Source organism: Aspergillus steynii (assembly GCF_002849105.1).
Source record: "Aspergillus steynii IBT 23096 chromosome Unknown P170scaffold_1, whole genome shotgun sequence".
Classification (NCBI taxonomy): domain Eukaryota; kingdom Fungi; phylum Ascomycota; class Eurotiomycetes; order Eurotiales; family Aspergillaceae; genus Aspergillus; species Aspergillus steynii.
In genome coordinates this window covers 4,948,519-4,963,549 of record NW_020194398.1, presented here as the reverse complement: position 1 = coordinate 4,963,549, position 15,031 = coordinate 4,948,519, and the positions used below count along the sequence as shown (strand labels likewise).

At 57.3% G+C, this 15,031-nt stretch overlaps 6 protein-coding genes across 6 annotated transcripts; 1 reads left to right on the top strand and 5 right to left on the bottom strand.

Moving 5' to 3' along the window:
- Window positions 1–76: 76 nt before the first annotated feature.
- On the bottom strand, window positions 77–1,406 carry P170DRAFT_399381 (LUC7 domain-containing protein). The gene is made up of 3 exons (XM_024846278.1): window positions 1,129–1,406; window positions 729–1,060; window positions 77–656 (listed from the first exon to the last, which is right to left on the bottom strand). The coding sequence occupies exons 1-3, from the start codon at window positions 1,169–1,171 to the stop codon at window positions 195–197; spliced, it is 837 nt and encodes a 278-aa protein (XP_024710630.1). The 5' UTR covers window positions 1,172–1,406; the 3' UTR covers window positions 77–194.
- gpi16 (GPI-anchor transamidase subunit GPI16) lies at window positions 1,387–3,625 on the top strand. The gene is made up of 3 exons (XM_024851299.1): window positions 1,387–1,996; window positions 2,056–2,450; window positions 2,502–3,625. The coding sequence occupies exons 1-3, from the start codon at window positions 1,638–1,640 to the stop codon at window positions 3,536–3,538; spliced, it is 1,791 nt and encodes a 596-aa protein (XP_024710629.1). The 5' UTR covers window positions 1,387–1,637; the 3' UTR covers window positions 3,539–3,625.
- P170DRAFT_432866 (uncharacterized protein) lies at window positions 3,587–4,321 on the bottom strand. The gene is made up of 3 exons (XM_024848353.1): window positions 4,154–4,321; window positions 3,829–4,025; window positions 3,587–3,734 (listed from the first exon to the last, which is right to left on the bottom strand). The coding sequence occupies exons 1-3, from the start codon at window positions 4,283–4,285 to the stop codon at window positions 3,725–3,727; spliced, it is 339 nt and encodes a 112-aa protein (XP_024710628.1). The 5' UTR covers window positions 4,286–4,321; the 3' UTR covers window positions 3,587–3,724.
- A 4,433-nt stretch (window positions 4,322–8,754) lies between these two features.
- On the bottom strand, window positions 8,755–9,548 carry P170DRAFT_421895 (NPP1 family protein; the record flags this gene model as incomplete). Its single annotated transcript, XM_024847395.1, has 2 exons — window positions 8,755–9,253; window positions 9,322–9,548. 2 exons carry the CDS (start codon window positions 9,546–9,548, stop codon window positions 8,755–8,757), a joined length of 726 nt encoding a protein of 241 aa, XP_024710627.1.
- Window positions 9,549–11,169: 1,621 nt separating this feature from the next.
- P170DRAFT_38390 (uncharacterized protein) lies at window positions 11,170–12,615 on the bottom strand. The gene is made up of 2 exons (XM_024845662.1): window positions 12,022–12,615; window positions 11,170–11,948 (listed from the first exon to the last, which is right to left on the bottom strand). Exons 1-2 carry the CDS (start codon window positions 12,514–12,516, stop codon window positions 11,268–11,270), a joined length of 1,176 nt encoding a protein of 391 aa, XP_024710626.1. The 5' UTR covers window positions 12,517–12,615; the 3' UTR covers window positions 11,170–11,267.
- Window positions 12,616–13,261: 646 nt separating this feature from the next.
- On the bottom strand, window positions 13,262–15,020 carry faeB-2 (putative feruloyl esterase). The gene is made up of 2 exons (XM_024845304.1): window positions 14,617–15,020; window positions 13,262–14,562 (listed from the first exon to the last, which is right to left on the bottom strand). The coding sequence occupies exons 1-2, from the start codon at window positions 14,954–14,956 to the stop codon at window positions 13,322–13,324; spliced, it is 1,581 nt and encodes a 526-aa protein (XP_024710625.1). The 5' UTR covers window positions 14,957–15,020; the 3' UTR covers window positions 13,262–13,321.
- Window positions 15,021–15,031: the final 11 nt, after the last annotated feature.

The window sequence follows — 15,031 nt, the reverse complement described above, 5'->3', positions numbered from 1 at the left end:
ACACAAGTATGCTTGGAGCAGCAGTCGCTCAATATTTCAGTTCCACGCGCGTAGTGATTATGTAGAAGATCAATGTAAGATTTTTAAGAGTACTAATACTTATCACATACTGCAGTTCATTATTTCCCAGGCATGATAAAGAGAACAACGCCTACGCTATGCATATCCAGACACGATACGGAGGAGAAACGGGCTTACCACCGTCCACCACGCTTTTTGTATCCTCCGCCGCCACCGTATCGAGGCCCTCTTCCACCACCTGAGCGTCCACCCCAGCCGCCGTCGTCATCGTCATGGTGGCGGACAGGAGGCGGCCGTCCCTTCAGCTCCTCGCTGAGCTTCTTGAAGCCCTTGCGCATGTCCGAGTAACCCATATGCATCTTTCCGAAGAAATGATCCGCTAACCGACGGTCGTTGTCGAGTCGACTGAGGTATGCCCCGCAGACATCGCAGACCTGCAGTTTCTGGTGGCCCGAGGGACCGGAGGTATCCTGGAGGTTCTTCAGTTCGCGCTCGCAGGTCTCCTTCTGATGCTTCGTGGTGCGGATCTTGTGCAGTTCGTTGAGCGCCTGCGCAACGGAGCCCGTTTCGCCCAGGACAGAGATTTCCAGCAACCCCGTGTTTATCGTCTTCGTCAGGTCGGATATTTGTTTGAGCTATGCGAGCGTCAGCGATTTGTGTTTCCCCTCTAGCCAGGTAGTGGACCATCCGCCACGGCAGTCACTCACCAGGTTGTTGGTTTGTCGGATCTCATCCGGCGTCTTCTCCAATCGGCGCTGCGCCGAATCGATCCTCCGGTCACAGTCATCGATGTACTTCTGCATATCGCGCATGTAGTCATAGTCAAATCCCCATTTCGCCTTCTCCGCCGCCGAGGCCGTCTCGTACTCGGTCTTCAATCCTTCGCTGTGAACTTTCGGGCAGGGGCCCAGATCTTGCTTGGTGTTGGTGAAGAGGTCATGCGGGCAGGTTCCCACGAGATACGAGCGGCAGACCTTCGAGTCGGTGATGGAGAGCTGGGCGTTGCGCGAGGCGGCGCCGGTTCCTATGAGCTGGTCCGCTGGACAGAAGAAGATTTTCAAGTTAGCTTGAGACTCGACTCGCGCGATGCGTCCAGGTCGAACGTACCTCCCATCAGCTGCTCGAGCAGCTTTCTCTGTTCGGCCGCCATGGTGTGAGGAGGGTGGGAGAAGAAGGAAGGGAGAAATCGATGAGAGGGAGCGCAATGGAAACGGGGGGATTGAATTGGAGAGAGAATGAAAGCACTCCGTCGTCCCGATTCTTTCTGCGGAGTGGCGCTAAACGCGGCTGCGCTTAGGGGGAGCTCTCCCCTTCTGGCAAGTCGGGGATGTTGTCCACGTCCGGATTGTTCTCGACGGAGTTATTTCATCTCCTTCTGCGCCGGCCCAGCGTGCCGACAGTACGGTTGACTTCGTCGAGAGCGCGAAATTCCAGTTTTCCCAGCAGTGATTCATCCGTGAGATTTCGCCAAGACCCTGCCCTCAGCCTAGAACGCTGCTTGTCTGTCCTTCACGATCGGAGCTCCGCCCGGCGCAATCATCCTCGACGGTCGAACGAGACGTGCGACAGTCATCTAGACTTATTCGGGCAATATTATTACTGGCAAGCATGACGTGATGATTTCTTCTTGGTCTTTTCTTTCGCTCTTCCTCGGCGCGTTGTCCACGCTTGCCTCCGCCGCATCGGACTATCACGAAAGCCTCGTCCTGCAACCGCTACCCCAGTCGTCCTTATTAGCGTCGTTCAACTTCCGCAGCAATGCGACGAAAGAGTCGTTTGACGAGCGCAACTTTCAATACTTCCCGCGGGCACTAGGCCAGATCTTGCAACATGCCCACACCGAAGAACTCCACCTCCGCTTTACGACGGGTAGATGGGACGCTGAGAGTTGGGGTTCGCGCCCCTGGAACGGGACCAAAGAAGGTGGTACGGGTGTGGAATTGTGGGCGTGGATTGACGCCGTCGATGAACAGGAGTATGTAATGTGGTGGATTGCCGACAGCATCGTCTGTTTATGCTGACAACTGGACACAGGGCATTTGCCAAATGGATCACCTTGACGCAGTCGTTGTCCGGTTTGTTCTGCGCGTCGCTGAACTTCATCGATTCCACGCGAACGACTCGCCCCGTTACCTCTTTCCAGCCAACTGGAGACCATTCTACGTCGAAGAACCTCCATTTGTTGCACGGAACTCTCCCCGGAGAAGTTGTCTGCACGGAGAACCTGACACCATTCCTCAAACTTCTGCCGTGTAAGGGCAAAGCCGGCGTTTCCAGTCTATTCGATGGCCACAAACTCTTCGACGCCTCGTGGCAGAGCATGGCGGTGGATGTGCGTCCCATCTGTCCGCAGTCGGGAGAATGCCTGGTGCAGATCGAACAGACCGTGGATATCGCGCTGGATATTGACCGGTCGAAACGAACTCGCGGTGAGGTCGCACTCTATCCAGTTGTCTCGATTACCTACTAATTGCTCCTAGATAACCCAATCCCTCGACCAGTTCCTGCCGAGCAGCTTGTTTGTGACGCCTCCAAATCCTATCACTCGGACGACACCTGCTATCCTTTGGAAAACCCCTCCGGTAAGGGATGGGGTTTAACGGAGATCTTCGGCCGCAGCATCAACGGGCTATGCCCGCTCACCGAGGACCAGACTACGGAGGAAGAACCGGTCTGTCTCCGAGTGCCGCACGATCGAGACGTTTCTGTCTCGCCGGGGGCCATTGAATCCAAGAAGCCCGACGGTTTTACTCGCTGCTACACCCTGCAATCCTCAACGCCCTTTGACATCACCATTCCGGAGCAGGAATCCACGACCCAGGTGCCTCTGGACGAGCCTATCTTGCGGGGGGAACGAACCATTGTGGGGCATGGGCAGGAACGGGGTGGCATGCGGAACATCTTCGACAATCCCTCGGACACCGACGCGGTGGACTTTATCTACTTCGAGACATTACCGTGGTTCCTGCGGCCTTATATCCATACTCTGCAGGCCACGATCACCGGGCGGGATGGAGTCCGACGACAGGTGCCCGCCACGCAGATCATCAAGGAAACCGTCTACCGACCCGCCATCGACCGAGAACGTGGCACGCAGCTCGAGCTCGCACTGACCGTTCCGGCGGCATCCACGGTGACCCTCACCTACGACTTCGAGAAGGCGATTCTCCGGTACACGGAGTACCCGCCCGACGCGAACCGAGGGTTCAACGTGGCCCCGGCGGTGATCAAACTCGGCACGCCCGACCAGCAGGAGGGCCAGCCCGTCTACATGCGCACGACCAGCCTTCTCCTGCCTCTGCCGACGCCGGACTTCAGTATGCCGTACAACGTGATCATCCTCACCAGCACGGTCATTGCTCTGGCGTTTGGCAGCATTTTCAACCTTCTGATCCGTCGTTTTGTCACCGTGGAGGAGGCCGCCGCCATTACGGCGCAGACGCTCAAGGGCCGGATCGCCGGGAAGGTCGTGGCGTTGCGTGACAAGATCAAGGGGAAGCAGGCCAAGGTGGAATAGAGACTTTGACTACTTGTGGAGTATATAATAATGAAGTGGGGAGTACATGTACAGAAATCTTTTTTATGCATTCGTTATGTCTTTTATATCATCAACAATTATCAAAAACCGTCATAAGTGCACAGGATGGGGTAAATCAAATTTATAGTGAACCCGCATCGATCTCGTTTCGATCGATACAGTTAATCAGGGCAGACTAGCGCACGGAAATCGGTCAGCGGTGTCCACCGAGGAACCAAAGCAGAAAAGCACCGAAGAGAAAAAGGGAAAAAGAAGAAAAAAACACGTACAGATTCCCCACCACGTCTTTGGCCTTCTCCCAGCCGGGCAACGTATCCTGAGCGCCGGGTTTCTTCTGCGCGAAACTTCGGTCTTCCGCCGCGTTGGGATCCATCAGACCCGCGCGCTCTCCGTAGTGATTCTCCGCCAGGCCTTTCTGCTGGTTGAGGCTGAGGAAGCCTCCTTCGGTTTCCATGGGGGCTCCAATCTGTTGGGAGAGTAGGCATGTTAGTATTTGCTGTCGTTCTTTCTTCTGACGTTGGTTGTATTTTTATTTTATTTTTTATTCATTTTTATATCCATCGGTGGCGGTTTCATGGGCAGGTCTGGACCTACTCCGACATGACCGGCGCCCTGATTGCGCACGCCGCTACTGGCGCCTCCCTGCAGGTCGGCATTGTTGGCGGGCGTCGGGATGGCGCTGGCGCCGCCTCGGACGCCCGTCGATGGCTGGTTGGCGTTGGACATGTTGCGGCGAAGCTTTGCGACCAGTCTTGGTTGATAGAGTGGGATGGTATGAGATGGTATGAGATGGTGTCAGGATGGTTTCAGCCAGAATGGTGGGTTGAAACCACTCCATTATATATGAAGTGTATACATGAGATATGAAGAGGCGAGATGATCCGTCATGACGAGATGGCAGAATCCGGTGATATCATCATGACCGCAGGATGGCCTCCAGAAAGGGGCGGGATGGCGACCCGCGAGATTAATTGCGTGGACCGGATCTCGAGATTAATTATGGGATCTCGAGATTACGATTCCATCATTCCAAATCATTACTCGTGTTGCTCACGTTAGAAATTAGGCCACCTCTACGAGAGGGCAGAACAAAGAGATCTGCCTCAGGCCGTTTGCCGTGTAACGTGGGCATGACTAAGCCGGTTTCAGGTGACCCCCGAATTCCCACGAAATCCAACGAATCTCAAGAATCCCAAGAATCCCAAATCCCAAGAATCCATCAACGGTCATCAACCTTAATTCCCACCGGACACTGTCCGTTCTCCTGCATCTGACTCTCCTGAATCCCGAATCTTCGACCACAAGATCGCCCATCACACGAACCACCCCCGAATTTCAGCGAGGTTTAGCCGTTTCAGGACTCAGGGACCGCCGTGCATTTGCAGGAATCCCGCGTGGCCCAGCCAGCCAGCCTCTGGGTTGGCCCGCCGGTTCTTTGCGCCATGGCTTTAGTCTATCGACCATGTGGATCCGGAGAAATCGTGTCCCAGACTGTCGATCGGGATCTGTTGGCCGATGCGTGCTGGCCTATCATCGCCCGGGCAGTCCATGCCCGGCTCGATGTTGGCTGGAAATTGAAGCGGACTCGAAAGTCCTGGTCCACCGGCTTTTGAGTTCGACTCCGTTTCACCAGATTTTTTCGAGCAATCCATGGTCCTGACTACGAGCCGAGTAGGCTTAGTCGCGCCGGTAAGGTTAAGCGATGCCTCTCTAGCATCTCACGAATCGTGCCCCAGGAGTTCAGCTGGCTCCACCCCGTTGCGCTCGTCAATTCATGGTTGGTGTACGCGACGGGTTCTTGCGTGTCGTCTAGAACCCTGCCCAGGGACAATCACTCTCCTGTGCAATTAAATCCGTCCCTTTTGGTTCCCAAGCCCAACCGTGTTCTAGGGAAAGCGCGGATTAAATCCCTGGCCAGGCCACACGGCGTTGGAGTATTTCCTTCCCCCCCCCCGCCCCTTTAAACCTCCCCTCATCCTCTCTCCCCTCCATGCACCCCCCGAGACCCCAAAATACTCACCCGCCGCAGACGTCGACGACAGCGAGACTTCAAAAGCGACAACGTCTGGCAGGGGCTACAGACAATCAGAAGAAGCCGATTATCAGTCCCAATTGCGTCATGGTTTCTTCCCCGGAGGATGGCGTCTTTGCGATCTCCGCTCAGGCCACCCAGCTGGGTAACCGCATCTCCGTGCGCATGCTGGACTACCTCAGTACCGTCCACGACATCCCCGACGGCTTTCAGGACCTGGCGCGAGTCTTTCTCGACACCTGTCGCGCCTTGTGGACCATTGAAGCCGGTCTCGGCGAGTCCGCGGGTGCCAAGCGACCTCTGCCTCCGGTGATCTTGCAGGAGGTGGAAAAGAAGTTTACAGAGGCGTACAAGGACTTTCAACAGCTGGACCGTCTCGTCACCAAATTGGCCCAATACGAGCATCGAGGTGCCCTGGGGAGGTTGCAAAAAGGATGGCATCGGCCCAGCAATGAGCTGAATAAGATTCGCGAGTCTCTCAGCAAGGTGATGGATGCCTTGCAGATCAGCGTACTGGCGTTCCACTGGTCGCTGGGAGAATCGAGGCCGGAGGATTCGGTTGGCGTCGGATATGCAGGGCTGGCGGCGGCGCTGGACCGCATGGCGAAGGGGCGATCGGTGACGGGCATCACTCAAGTCAGGTCGCTAGAACGCGGCATGAGCAGCGCGAAGCAACCATCCTCCGCCGTGAAGACGGTGCCCGGTGGCCCGCCACCCTCCATTCCCGTTCCCCCAGTGCCTCCGAAGGCACCGCTCAGCGACGTCGATCTGAGCAGACAACCCGACCACGAATACCAAACGAAGCCGGCGCCCGAATCGGTGCCAGACACCTTGTCATCCGTCTTATACCTCGACAACCTTTCCCTATCCGATTCCCACATCCATGAACCAACCAATTTCTCACATCGTCTCCCGTACTCCCGAAATGAGAACCACCCCGGCGTCGCGAGTTCATCCGCATCTGCGGCGGAAACCCTGGCGCAACATGATATAGATGGGGACGCAACTAGTTCCCTCTCCAATACCCGCACGCACCCGAAACGTGACGCGTCGATGCCTCGTCGCACCCCCAGTCATACCAGCGCGGCGACCGTCGGCCATCTCAAGAGTGCCCTGGCGTCCGCCGTGCGAGCGCGAAACCATCAATTGATGGAACAACTCCTGGACAGCGGGGTGTCCCCCGACATGGGAGAAAACTCGCATCCCTTGAACGAGACTGTCAATCGCCGTGACATCGAAGGCGTGCGGCTTCTGCTGCAGTTTGGGGCCAACCCTAACCAGGCCGACCGAGAGGGGAAGACACCCCTGTGGTGCGCGGTAGACGCATCCTTTCTGGATGCCGCAACCCTCTTATTGAAGTATCAGGCCGAGCCGACTCTCATGCCCAGCCCGGAGTTGGAGACCCCGCTCGGGTTTGCGGTCCTGGCCGCGAAGACCGACATGGTTCACACTATGCTGGCGCATGGGGGAGACCCCAACCACGAGACGAGAAACCGGAGCACGGTGTTGATCGAGGCTATCCGAAAGAAGGCCCCTCAGCGGCTGGTAGACCTGCTGCTATCCGCCGGCGCAGACGCCAACCTGAAGAACGGCGAAGGGAAATCCGCGTTGTTCGAGGCTGTCCAGGCCGACCAAGTGATCGCCGTGACGATGCTTCTCGACCACGGCGCCAATCCCAACCTGCCCGGGCCGGAGCATGTGCTTTGGTCTGCCATCTATCGCCCGGCCTGCTTGCGGATTCTGCTTGCCCGAGGCGCCGACATCCGAAAGACGCCCGGGATCATGGAACAAGCCACCAGCATCAACAACATCGATGCCATCCGGATTCTGCTCCAGGCCGGCATTGACCCGAACTCCAAGAAGGACGGCATTTATACGCCGCTCTGCTCCTCGATCCGCGACAACCGACGCGACATCTTCGCTCTCCTGTTGGCCAACGGTGCCAACCCGAACGTGATGGCCTCCGAATACCCCGCCTGGAAGTGCGTGACGCATTTCCGGACGCATTTCCTCCCCGATCTTGTAGATGCCGGCGCGGATCTCCACCAACCCCCGGGCATCGTTGAGATGGCGGTGCAGATGAACAACGCCGAGGCCGCGCAGTGGCTGCTGGAACACGGCGGAGCGAGTCCGAACGACCGCAACGCGCAAGGGCACACCGCCCTGACGACGGCGATTCGCGAGCGGCGGGTCGACATGCTGAATCTGCTGCTGGTGCACGGCGCTAACCCCAACCAGCGCGGCCAGGACTGGCCCGTGTGCATGGCCGTCCGGTCGCCCGACATTCTCCAGCAGTTGCTCCCCGCCGTGACGGACCTGTCGGCGCACAAGGGCGTGATGGAGATGGCCGTGCTGGCGAACCAACTCGAGAGCATCAAGCTCCTGATCGCGGCCGGCGCCAGCGTGGAGTACAAGAACGGCGGCGTGTTCTCGCCGCTCACAACGGCGCTGCGCGAGGGCCACCGCGACATCGTGCGCTACCTACTAGACGAAGGTGGCGCCGATCCCAACGCGCCGGGCGAGCATCTCCCCATCGTCAAGGCGGTGCGTCGATGCCTCGACGGTGATTTCACCATGATTGAACTGCTGCTCGAGAAGGGCGCCGACCCCAGCAAGACCTACCGAGACTGGAATGCGATCATGCAGGCGATCGAGAACCGCGACATCAAACTTCTGCATGTTCTGGTCGAGAAGGGAGGCGGCGTGGACCTCGGCCAGAAAGACGAGACGGGCCAGACGGTGCTCGAGATGGTGGATTCGTCCGGTTGGAAGGAGGCAATGGATTTGCTCCTCAAGCACGCCCGAAGCTAAAGAACAGACCAAGGAGAGAACGAGGCTCTCGCTTTAATCATATACCCACTGCCCTCACGGCACGCTTTTATTTCCTTTGTTTCTCAACCCTCCATTCACGGCGCACGTCTTCCCACGCCAAGCGCCTAAGGCGAGATGGCAGTGGCCAGGAGGGCCAATTTAATTTCCACCGCACCAGTACTGGAATAGCCTGGGATGTCTGGTATGGAATGTACGACGTGTTGATTTGAAATTATTCACTTATAACTATATATCAATAAGCTAACTAGCCATAGTCGGTCTAATCTATATAATTCATCTTTATTACTTCCTCTCTGTATCTCTCTCTCTCCTTCTCTCCTATGAAACGCCCTTAGATGGCCGCCTTCTCCAGATTCCCCTGGAATGTCGAGTCCTTGAACGGCACCGTCGCCTTGCCAAATTCCGCCTCCTCCAGTCCCTTTCGCGCCGCCTCGGGCATCGATTCCCACGCAATGAGCGCCAGATCGCGACCCAGCGTGTTCGTGAACTGCAACTCGTGGTTGGTCGGGAACGAGGTGAAGTACTCGACCTTGGGCCGCTCGCCCTCGCGCTGCGGACTCGTCGTCTTCTTGTAGCTGCCATGTCCCGAGGCCGCGGCGCCCAGGAGAGTCGGGTTCGCCTCGGCCGGGTCGTTCACCCAGACCACGACGTTCTCCCAGTCGTGGCGGTGGGCACCCGCCGACACGCCGCTGGTCGGCATGTCCTTGGGCATGTACCAGGAGTACATGATGCCGTAGCGGTCGTTCAGCCAGCCGCCGCGCACGTACGTCTGTCCTTTGCCCTGGTCGCGACAGCCACCTGGGGCGCTGCCGGTGTTTTTCAGGCCACCGCTGCAGGTTGATATGTTAGTCCGGTCTGAAAAAGGGTTGATGTCCACGAAAACGACGTCAAGACGCACCTGGTATCCCCGTTGGCCGCGACAGCCGGGTACGACTGACAGCCGTGCGCGATGTGCAGATACGGCTCGAACTTCTTGTACGCGTTGCCCGTGGCGTCGTTGGGGACGGCCTCGGCGAAGGGAGCGACAGCGTCGTGCGCAACCACGGCGCGTTTTTGGATGGGAGAGCCCTGAACGGTGGCTGAGGCTAGGGCCAGGAGGGTCAGGAGGGAGGTCTTGGAGAACATGATGGAGAAGAGTCGGTGGAGGAAGCAGAGCTGGAATAGAAGAAGTGGATGGAAGGATGTTGGAGCTGGATTGTCCGGATTGTTGATGAAGAAGTGAGGTTGCTGAGGGGAATCCTACACCTTTTTATACCTCCAATTCTGCATCGCGTTCTTCTGTATCTGCTCTACCCAGCCATCCCTGTGTCATCAGCCCAGAGAAAAGCAAGCCTCGTCCGGATCCGGATCCTACAATTCCCGGATCCTTCAGACTTCATCCAGCAGACCGACACCACCACCGTCTCTTCATGTCTCAACCAAAACAATAAACACCTCGCTAAGGAAGTCTCCTGCAGTAGTTCCAGCACGACATGCACCATCCCCAGTCCAGCCGAAACCCTTCCAACCAAGAACCCTCCATCCTGCACCCAAAAACCAACTATATGCACTTCCTCCCCTGGATCCAGCATCATCCTCCCACCACGTCCGAACTAACCCCCTCGACACATCCATCGCGAGGCATCGGCCTTGTCGATCGCTGCTCGGACCCGGAACGGCGTCTGCAATCCGGTCGATCCGGTTCAATCCTTCGGGGCTCCACCGGTCTGCTCTGCTCTGCTCTGCTCAATCCGCAATCTGCAGAAACCATGGCACGGCCGTTGAACTGGTGATTGTTGAACCCTCTGCGGTCTGAAACAGAGCGAACCTTGTCCTTGTCTACGCCCCACTCCGTCGGAGTCGTTGAACTTGCCGCTTGGGGGTTAGACTTGGACCTTGGATGAGGTCTGTTTTCTGGGGTGGTTTGAGTTCGGGAGGTGGATGTCGTTAGGTAGAGCTCTGCATTCTCCCTCCCCTACCCCTACTACTATCACCTCACTTGGGCACTGTACAGAGTCCATCCTCCGTAAGTACAGATACAGAGCTAGCGCTATAAGCCCAGCGGTCGTGGAAACTCCCCTATCCATCCATCCACCATCCAGGTCCTCCAGAATTAAACTTCTGACGAACCAAACGTCGTGTCGGAGAAATATCGGTACATATCCACCTTTAATCAAGTCCCCCCTAGTCCCTTCCAGCGCTGTCGAATTGTCGATCCACCCTGATCTTCCTTCGTTCATTTAGCATGCCCCGATGGGTGATGGCATCATATCGCGCTCTGCGCTGATTGCTCCGCAGGCCGGTGGGTCTCAGTCTGAAGGATTATGGAGCCCCCAAGGGTCTTGGTTATCTACTCCGTGGGAAAATGAATACTTCATTTCAGGCACTACCGGAAAGAGTCTGAATGGCCTTGGCTGGGAGGCTGGGGTTACATCGGTGTGGATATCAGGAAGGGTGGTTTCTGTTGCCTGTTGGGACCTGTGACTGATATCATGCATTATGGTGCCTGCTGTGCTATCGTGACTCCGGCTGGTCTGGTCCGAGTCGGTGTGTTTATTCTTAGTATACGGAGTACAGCCGGAAGAATACAAAATCCCAAAGGTTCAGGCAAGAGGAAAAGAGAACGTCACGCATTACTATCTAATAATAAAGTCGGATATAATGTGTAGTCTTGGTGTCCTGTACACAAACACAATGCATCGCATTCTTCCAACCGTCGGGGCATAATCTTGAAGGGTCATAATGAGCAATGGAACCAGGGGTCCATAATTTTGGGGAATAAATCGTGCAGGAAAACAGGTCTAACCAGCTGCTGAAAACGGATGAAATCGTCTCGATGGTTCGGAGGCTATAATGTCTGTAATCTCATTCCCGAGCCGATTCAACTTGCTCGGCCCAGGAGGCCCCGGCTGATACGGGCGATATGGATGTCTCGATCTTGGCCGCTTCGACGGCGGGGACTGTCGGGGCGGCATCGTCCTTCTTGTCACTACCGGGCAGAGAAGGAAAATCGCGCTCGTTGTTGATCACCGGCGGAGATGAGGCTGGTTTCTGCTCAGGGGCCGGTCCGTCTAGGGGGCCGTTGGCGCGCCCTCCGCGACCGTTTCCGCGGCCGCGGCCACCTCGTCCGCCACGACCTCGACCGCGATGGTTGTTGTTATTGTTATAATGGGAGTAATGGTTGTCGGCCGTCTGTTCTTCCGCCTGCGCTCCCTCAAAGTCTCGACGGGCATAGCCCGAGACGCCGCCGTGCATGCCGCGGAATCGACCTCGCCCGCCGCGTGCATTGTCCGGCTCGTCTTGTTTTTCAGAATCCCATTCTCGCCCGTTCAGGGCCTGCAGCTTGCGGAGGCGATTACGCTCTCGCTCGGTATCCATCACGCGACGGTTCTGGCGTTCTTGCTTTCGCTTCACCTCGGCAACCTTCTCGCGTTCAAGGAATGAAGCCTGGTCGGCTTCGGCACGGGCGTGCGCGGCGGCAACTTTGGCGGCGTTCTCTTTGGCAGCTGCAATGCGCCGCGAGAGCTCTTCCTCGGTGAGCTTGGGCTAATCAGAAGGACCTCCGGTTAGCCAATGGACACGTTCCTGATTCACGCTGCAATTGGGAAATCTGACGTACCTTTTTGATCCCGCCGGTGGCGCTGCGATCGCCACGCACGGCCGGCACTTTGGGAGCATCGGCCGCCGCGGCGGGCGCCTTGGGGTCCGACGTGGCGTTGTTGCTATTGGTATCCTCATTGCTTTGTTGCTCCGCATTTTCCCCGGACGCATCCGGCGCAGACTCCTCCACGCTATTATTCTCCGGCTGGGAGGTCGCGTCGACCGACTTCGGCCGCGGTACCGGTCCGTCGGCGCGTCGTTGGTTGGAGTTCTGTGATCCTCGTCGCCCGCGTCCTTTGCCTCTGCCTCTGCCTCGTCTCTCGCCTCCGGCTGCGCCGCCACGCGACCGCGGCGGGGTGTCGATACGAGCGGGTTGTGCTTCAGGTTCCACGGGGACGACGGTCTCCTCGGCGACTTGCGGTGCGGGCTGGGCCTGATTCTCCGCAGGGACGGGGACAATCTCGTCGTCGAACAAATCGTCGCCGCCGCGTGTCTGGGCGAACTCGTCGGCCATTTTATCGGATGAAGGTTGGTTTCGCGGGGATTGGGTCGAGTTGGTTTGGGTTGGAGAGCCGGTGCGGCTGAAAGAGAAACCAGGCGTCGGTGATAGCGAACTGCGAGGTTGCGAACTCGGAGGGAAGAGGGAAGAGTAGAGGGAAGGATCGCCGGTCAGGTAGCGCTAACCGTAGCTGATACTAGCGGAGAAAGTCAGTTTATCGGCAGTCAAGGCAGTCCAGGTCAACGTGTATCGAGTGCGCAACTTGAGGGACCAGCCGCGCCTTGCAGATATGCTCCACAACGGCCGCCGGCAGGCATCGCTCGAGTGAGACATCTCCGAACGGCCTCTCGTGGTCTCTCAACGACCGCCCCGGTTTCTCCAGCCTCCCGGGTTTCCAAGGCGGTGTGCCCGGTATAAAGTGCGGGGTGAATCGGAATAAAGCATCACCACGCGCCAGACCGAGATAGGAAGATCGCACATACCGTCTAGTTGATGGGTCATTCCAGATGCAGCGCAGGTCCTCGAGGGAGAGAGTTGGCGATGAAAGTCGGCGATCGACGATGAAAGACGGCGAAATGCCTCGAGGACTGCCCCACCGCCGCCGTTCTGCCGCTGCCCACCGCTGTTTTCTGCCGGCGCCAAGCAATATGCCTCAGGTGTCTAGGGCTATCTCTACAAGATATGGAGTTGTCTACTCGACTCGTTTACTCCGGAAGAAAGATGAAATAAATACTAAAGTCGTAATTGGATTTGCCCGGAAATCCTGAATAGTCACCCACCAGTCACGGTGGTAGCAACAGTATATTCACCATAATACTCTCTAGACGCAGCGCCACGCACTCTCCTCCGTATAGTTCCCTGGCCCCTTGTACACGTTTCTCCGAGGATACCTGCAATGCTTGCGCGTATACTCCACGGCGCTTCCTGGTCCATTGGCAAACTTGGCCCCGCGGACATGGTCGGGCGCAATCCCCTTCTCAACCCACTGCACCATGGCCATCAGGATGTTATTCTCGGGCTCCTTGCCGTTATACGTCCTGTAGCCGTTCCCGATGCCGAAGGCGCCATCCCCCTGCGCGCAGTGCGCCATGCCACTGATCGGGAAGAACCGGTAGAACTCGTCTAGCTCCGAGGGGGCGAGGTTCATCGTCTCCGCCACCCGCGCATAGTACAGCTTCGAGTTATCGGAGCTGATCAGCTGGTCCTGCAGACCGTGGTAGGTCAGCACTTTGCCCCCGGCGTCCCGGAACGGCGAGATGTCCGCCTCCCACGTCTGGATGTTGAAGGGGTTCTGCGCCAGCGCGTTGGCCGTGTCCTGGACGTCGAACGTCGTGGCGTCCCAGTTCGTGTCGTTGTAGACTACGTAGCGGTACCAGTCCTTGCTGTAGGCGAACGGCTCGCCGTTGTACATCATCGCGGCCGCCATGATCTCGGAGCCGGGCTGCATGCGCGGGTACAGGAGGGTTCCGTTGACGCCGTAGAGCGGAGAGAGGATCTCGCGGACGGTTTTGGCCTGGGCGCCGGAGATGCATTTGTTCGAGGAGGAGCCTGATTTACAGATGATGGTTTCCATCGTCGGGTGGCAGAGGTCCGGGTCTTCAATGACCCCGTCACGGGCTCCGTCCATGCCATCGCACTGTCGGAGGATCTCCTCGTGAACGACCTTCCACTCGGCGGGGGATAGGTAGCTGTCGGATGAAGGAGACCCAGTGATGGGGTAGAAGTGAGCGCTCCACGACAGCAGGTTGATGAAGTTGAAGGCGGGAGCGCCCGCGACCACGCCGTCAAAGTCATTGGGATATTTCTGGATGGATTTAAAGCCCTGCCGGCCGCCGGTGGAGCAGCCCAGGTAGTACGATTTGTCGAATCCCTGGTCGTAGAATTGTTTCGTGAGCTGTTTGCCGACCACGACGCCGGTGTGGAGGGAGCGGTAGGCGAAGTCTTCAACGACCTCGGGGTGCTGATAGAAGGGTTCGCCGGATGTTCCGTTGTGGCCATTGTTGGCACCAACCGTCGCGAATCCCAAGCCGGATGCGTATGCAACGTCATAGTACTGGATGCCTAGACAAGGTGTTAGCGGTTTGAGCCCATTCTCCGCGCGTCAGTCCAACATACAGCCACCGAGTCCTCCGTTGCCGGTGCTCAAGAAACGGCCCGTGTAGTCACGCGGAAGCCAGGCTTCCATGGTGATCTCGCTGCTATTCGAAGTGGCCACAGCCAGTGCAATTCGGCAAATATCTGCAGGCACCGACTGCGAACTTGCTCCACATGCGGGTGGATTGTCCGCAAGAGAAAGGTTCGTGTTTCCCGGTACATAGTTGACGAGATTCACGCGCACATTGGGGATATCAATTTTCTCAGCGAAGCTGGTGCATTGAGATTTGAAAGTATCCTCTCGAGCAAGAGACGCTGTCCCTAACGAAAGTAAGGGTAAAAGGAAGTGCAGGGGTGCCATTTTTGTTCGCACTCAAATCAATGGCTTTGGAGTGTCGTCCAGGCAGTGCAGCGGGTCCTTCATAATATATACAAC

Coding starts and splice junctions, on each gene's coding strand:
- faeB-2 (XM_024845304.1), bottom strand. CDS start 14,956: ATGGCACCCCTGCACTTCCTTTTACCCTTACTTTCGTTAGGGACAGCG. Junction 14,563..14,616: donor CAACGGAGGACTCGGTGGCT/GTATGTTGGACT, acceptor CACCTTGTCTAG/GCATCCAGTACTATGACGTT.
- P170DRAFT_38390 (XM_024845662.1), bottom strand. CDS start 12,516: ATGGCCGACGAGTTCGCCCAGACACGCGGCGGCGACGATTTGTTCGAC. Junction 11,949..12,021: donor CCACCGGCGGGATCAAAAAG/GTACGTCAGATT, acceptor CCTTCTGATTAG/CCCAAGCTCACCGAGGAAGA.
- gpi16 (XM_024851299.1), top strand. CDS start 1,638: ATGATTTCTTCTTGGTCTTTTCTTTCGCTCTTCCTCGGCGCGTTGTCC. Junction 1,997..2,055: donor GACGCCGTCGATGAACAGGA/GTATGTAATGTG, acceptor AACTGGACACAG/GGCATTTGCCAAATGGATCA. Junction 2,451..2,501: donor CCGGTCGAAACGAACTCGCG/GTGAGGTCGCAC, acceptor AATTGCTCCTAG/ATAACCCAATCCCTCGACCA.
- P170DRAFT_432866 (XM_024848353.1), bottom strand. CDS start 4,285: ATGTCCAACGCCAACCAGCCATCGACGGGCGTCCGAGGCGGCGCCAGC. Junction 4,026..4,153: donor AGGGCGCCGGTCATGTCGGA/GTAGGTCCAGAC, acceptor CTCTCCCAACAG/ATTGGAGCCCCCATGGAAAC.
- P170DRAFT_399381 (XM_024846278.1), bottom strand. CDS start 1,171: ATGGCGGCCGAACAGAGAAAGCTGCTCGAGCAGCTGATGGGAG. Junction 1,061..1,128: donor GCTCGAGCAGCTGATGGGAG/GTACGTTCGACC, acceptor TCTTCTGTCCAG/CGGACCAGCTCATAGGAACC. Junction 657..728: donor TCCGACAAACCAACAACCTG/GTGAGTGACTGC, acceptor ACGCTCGCATAG/CTCAAACAAATATCCGACCT.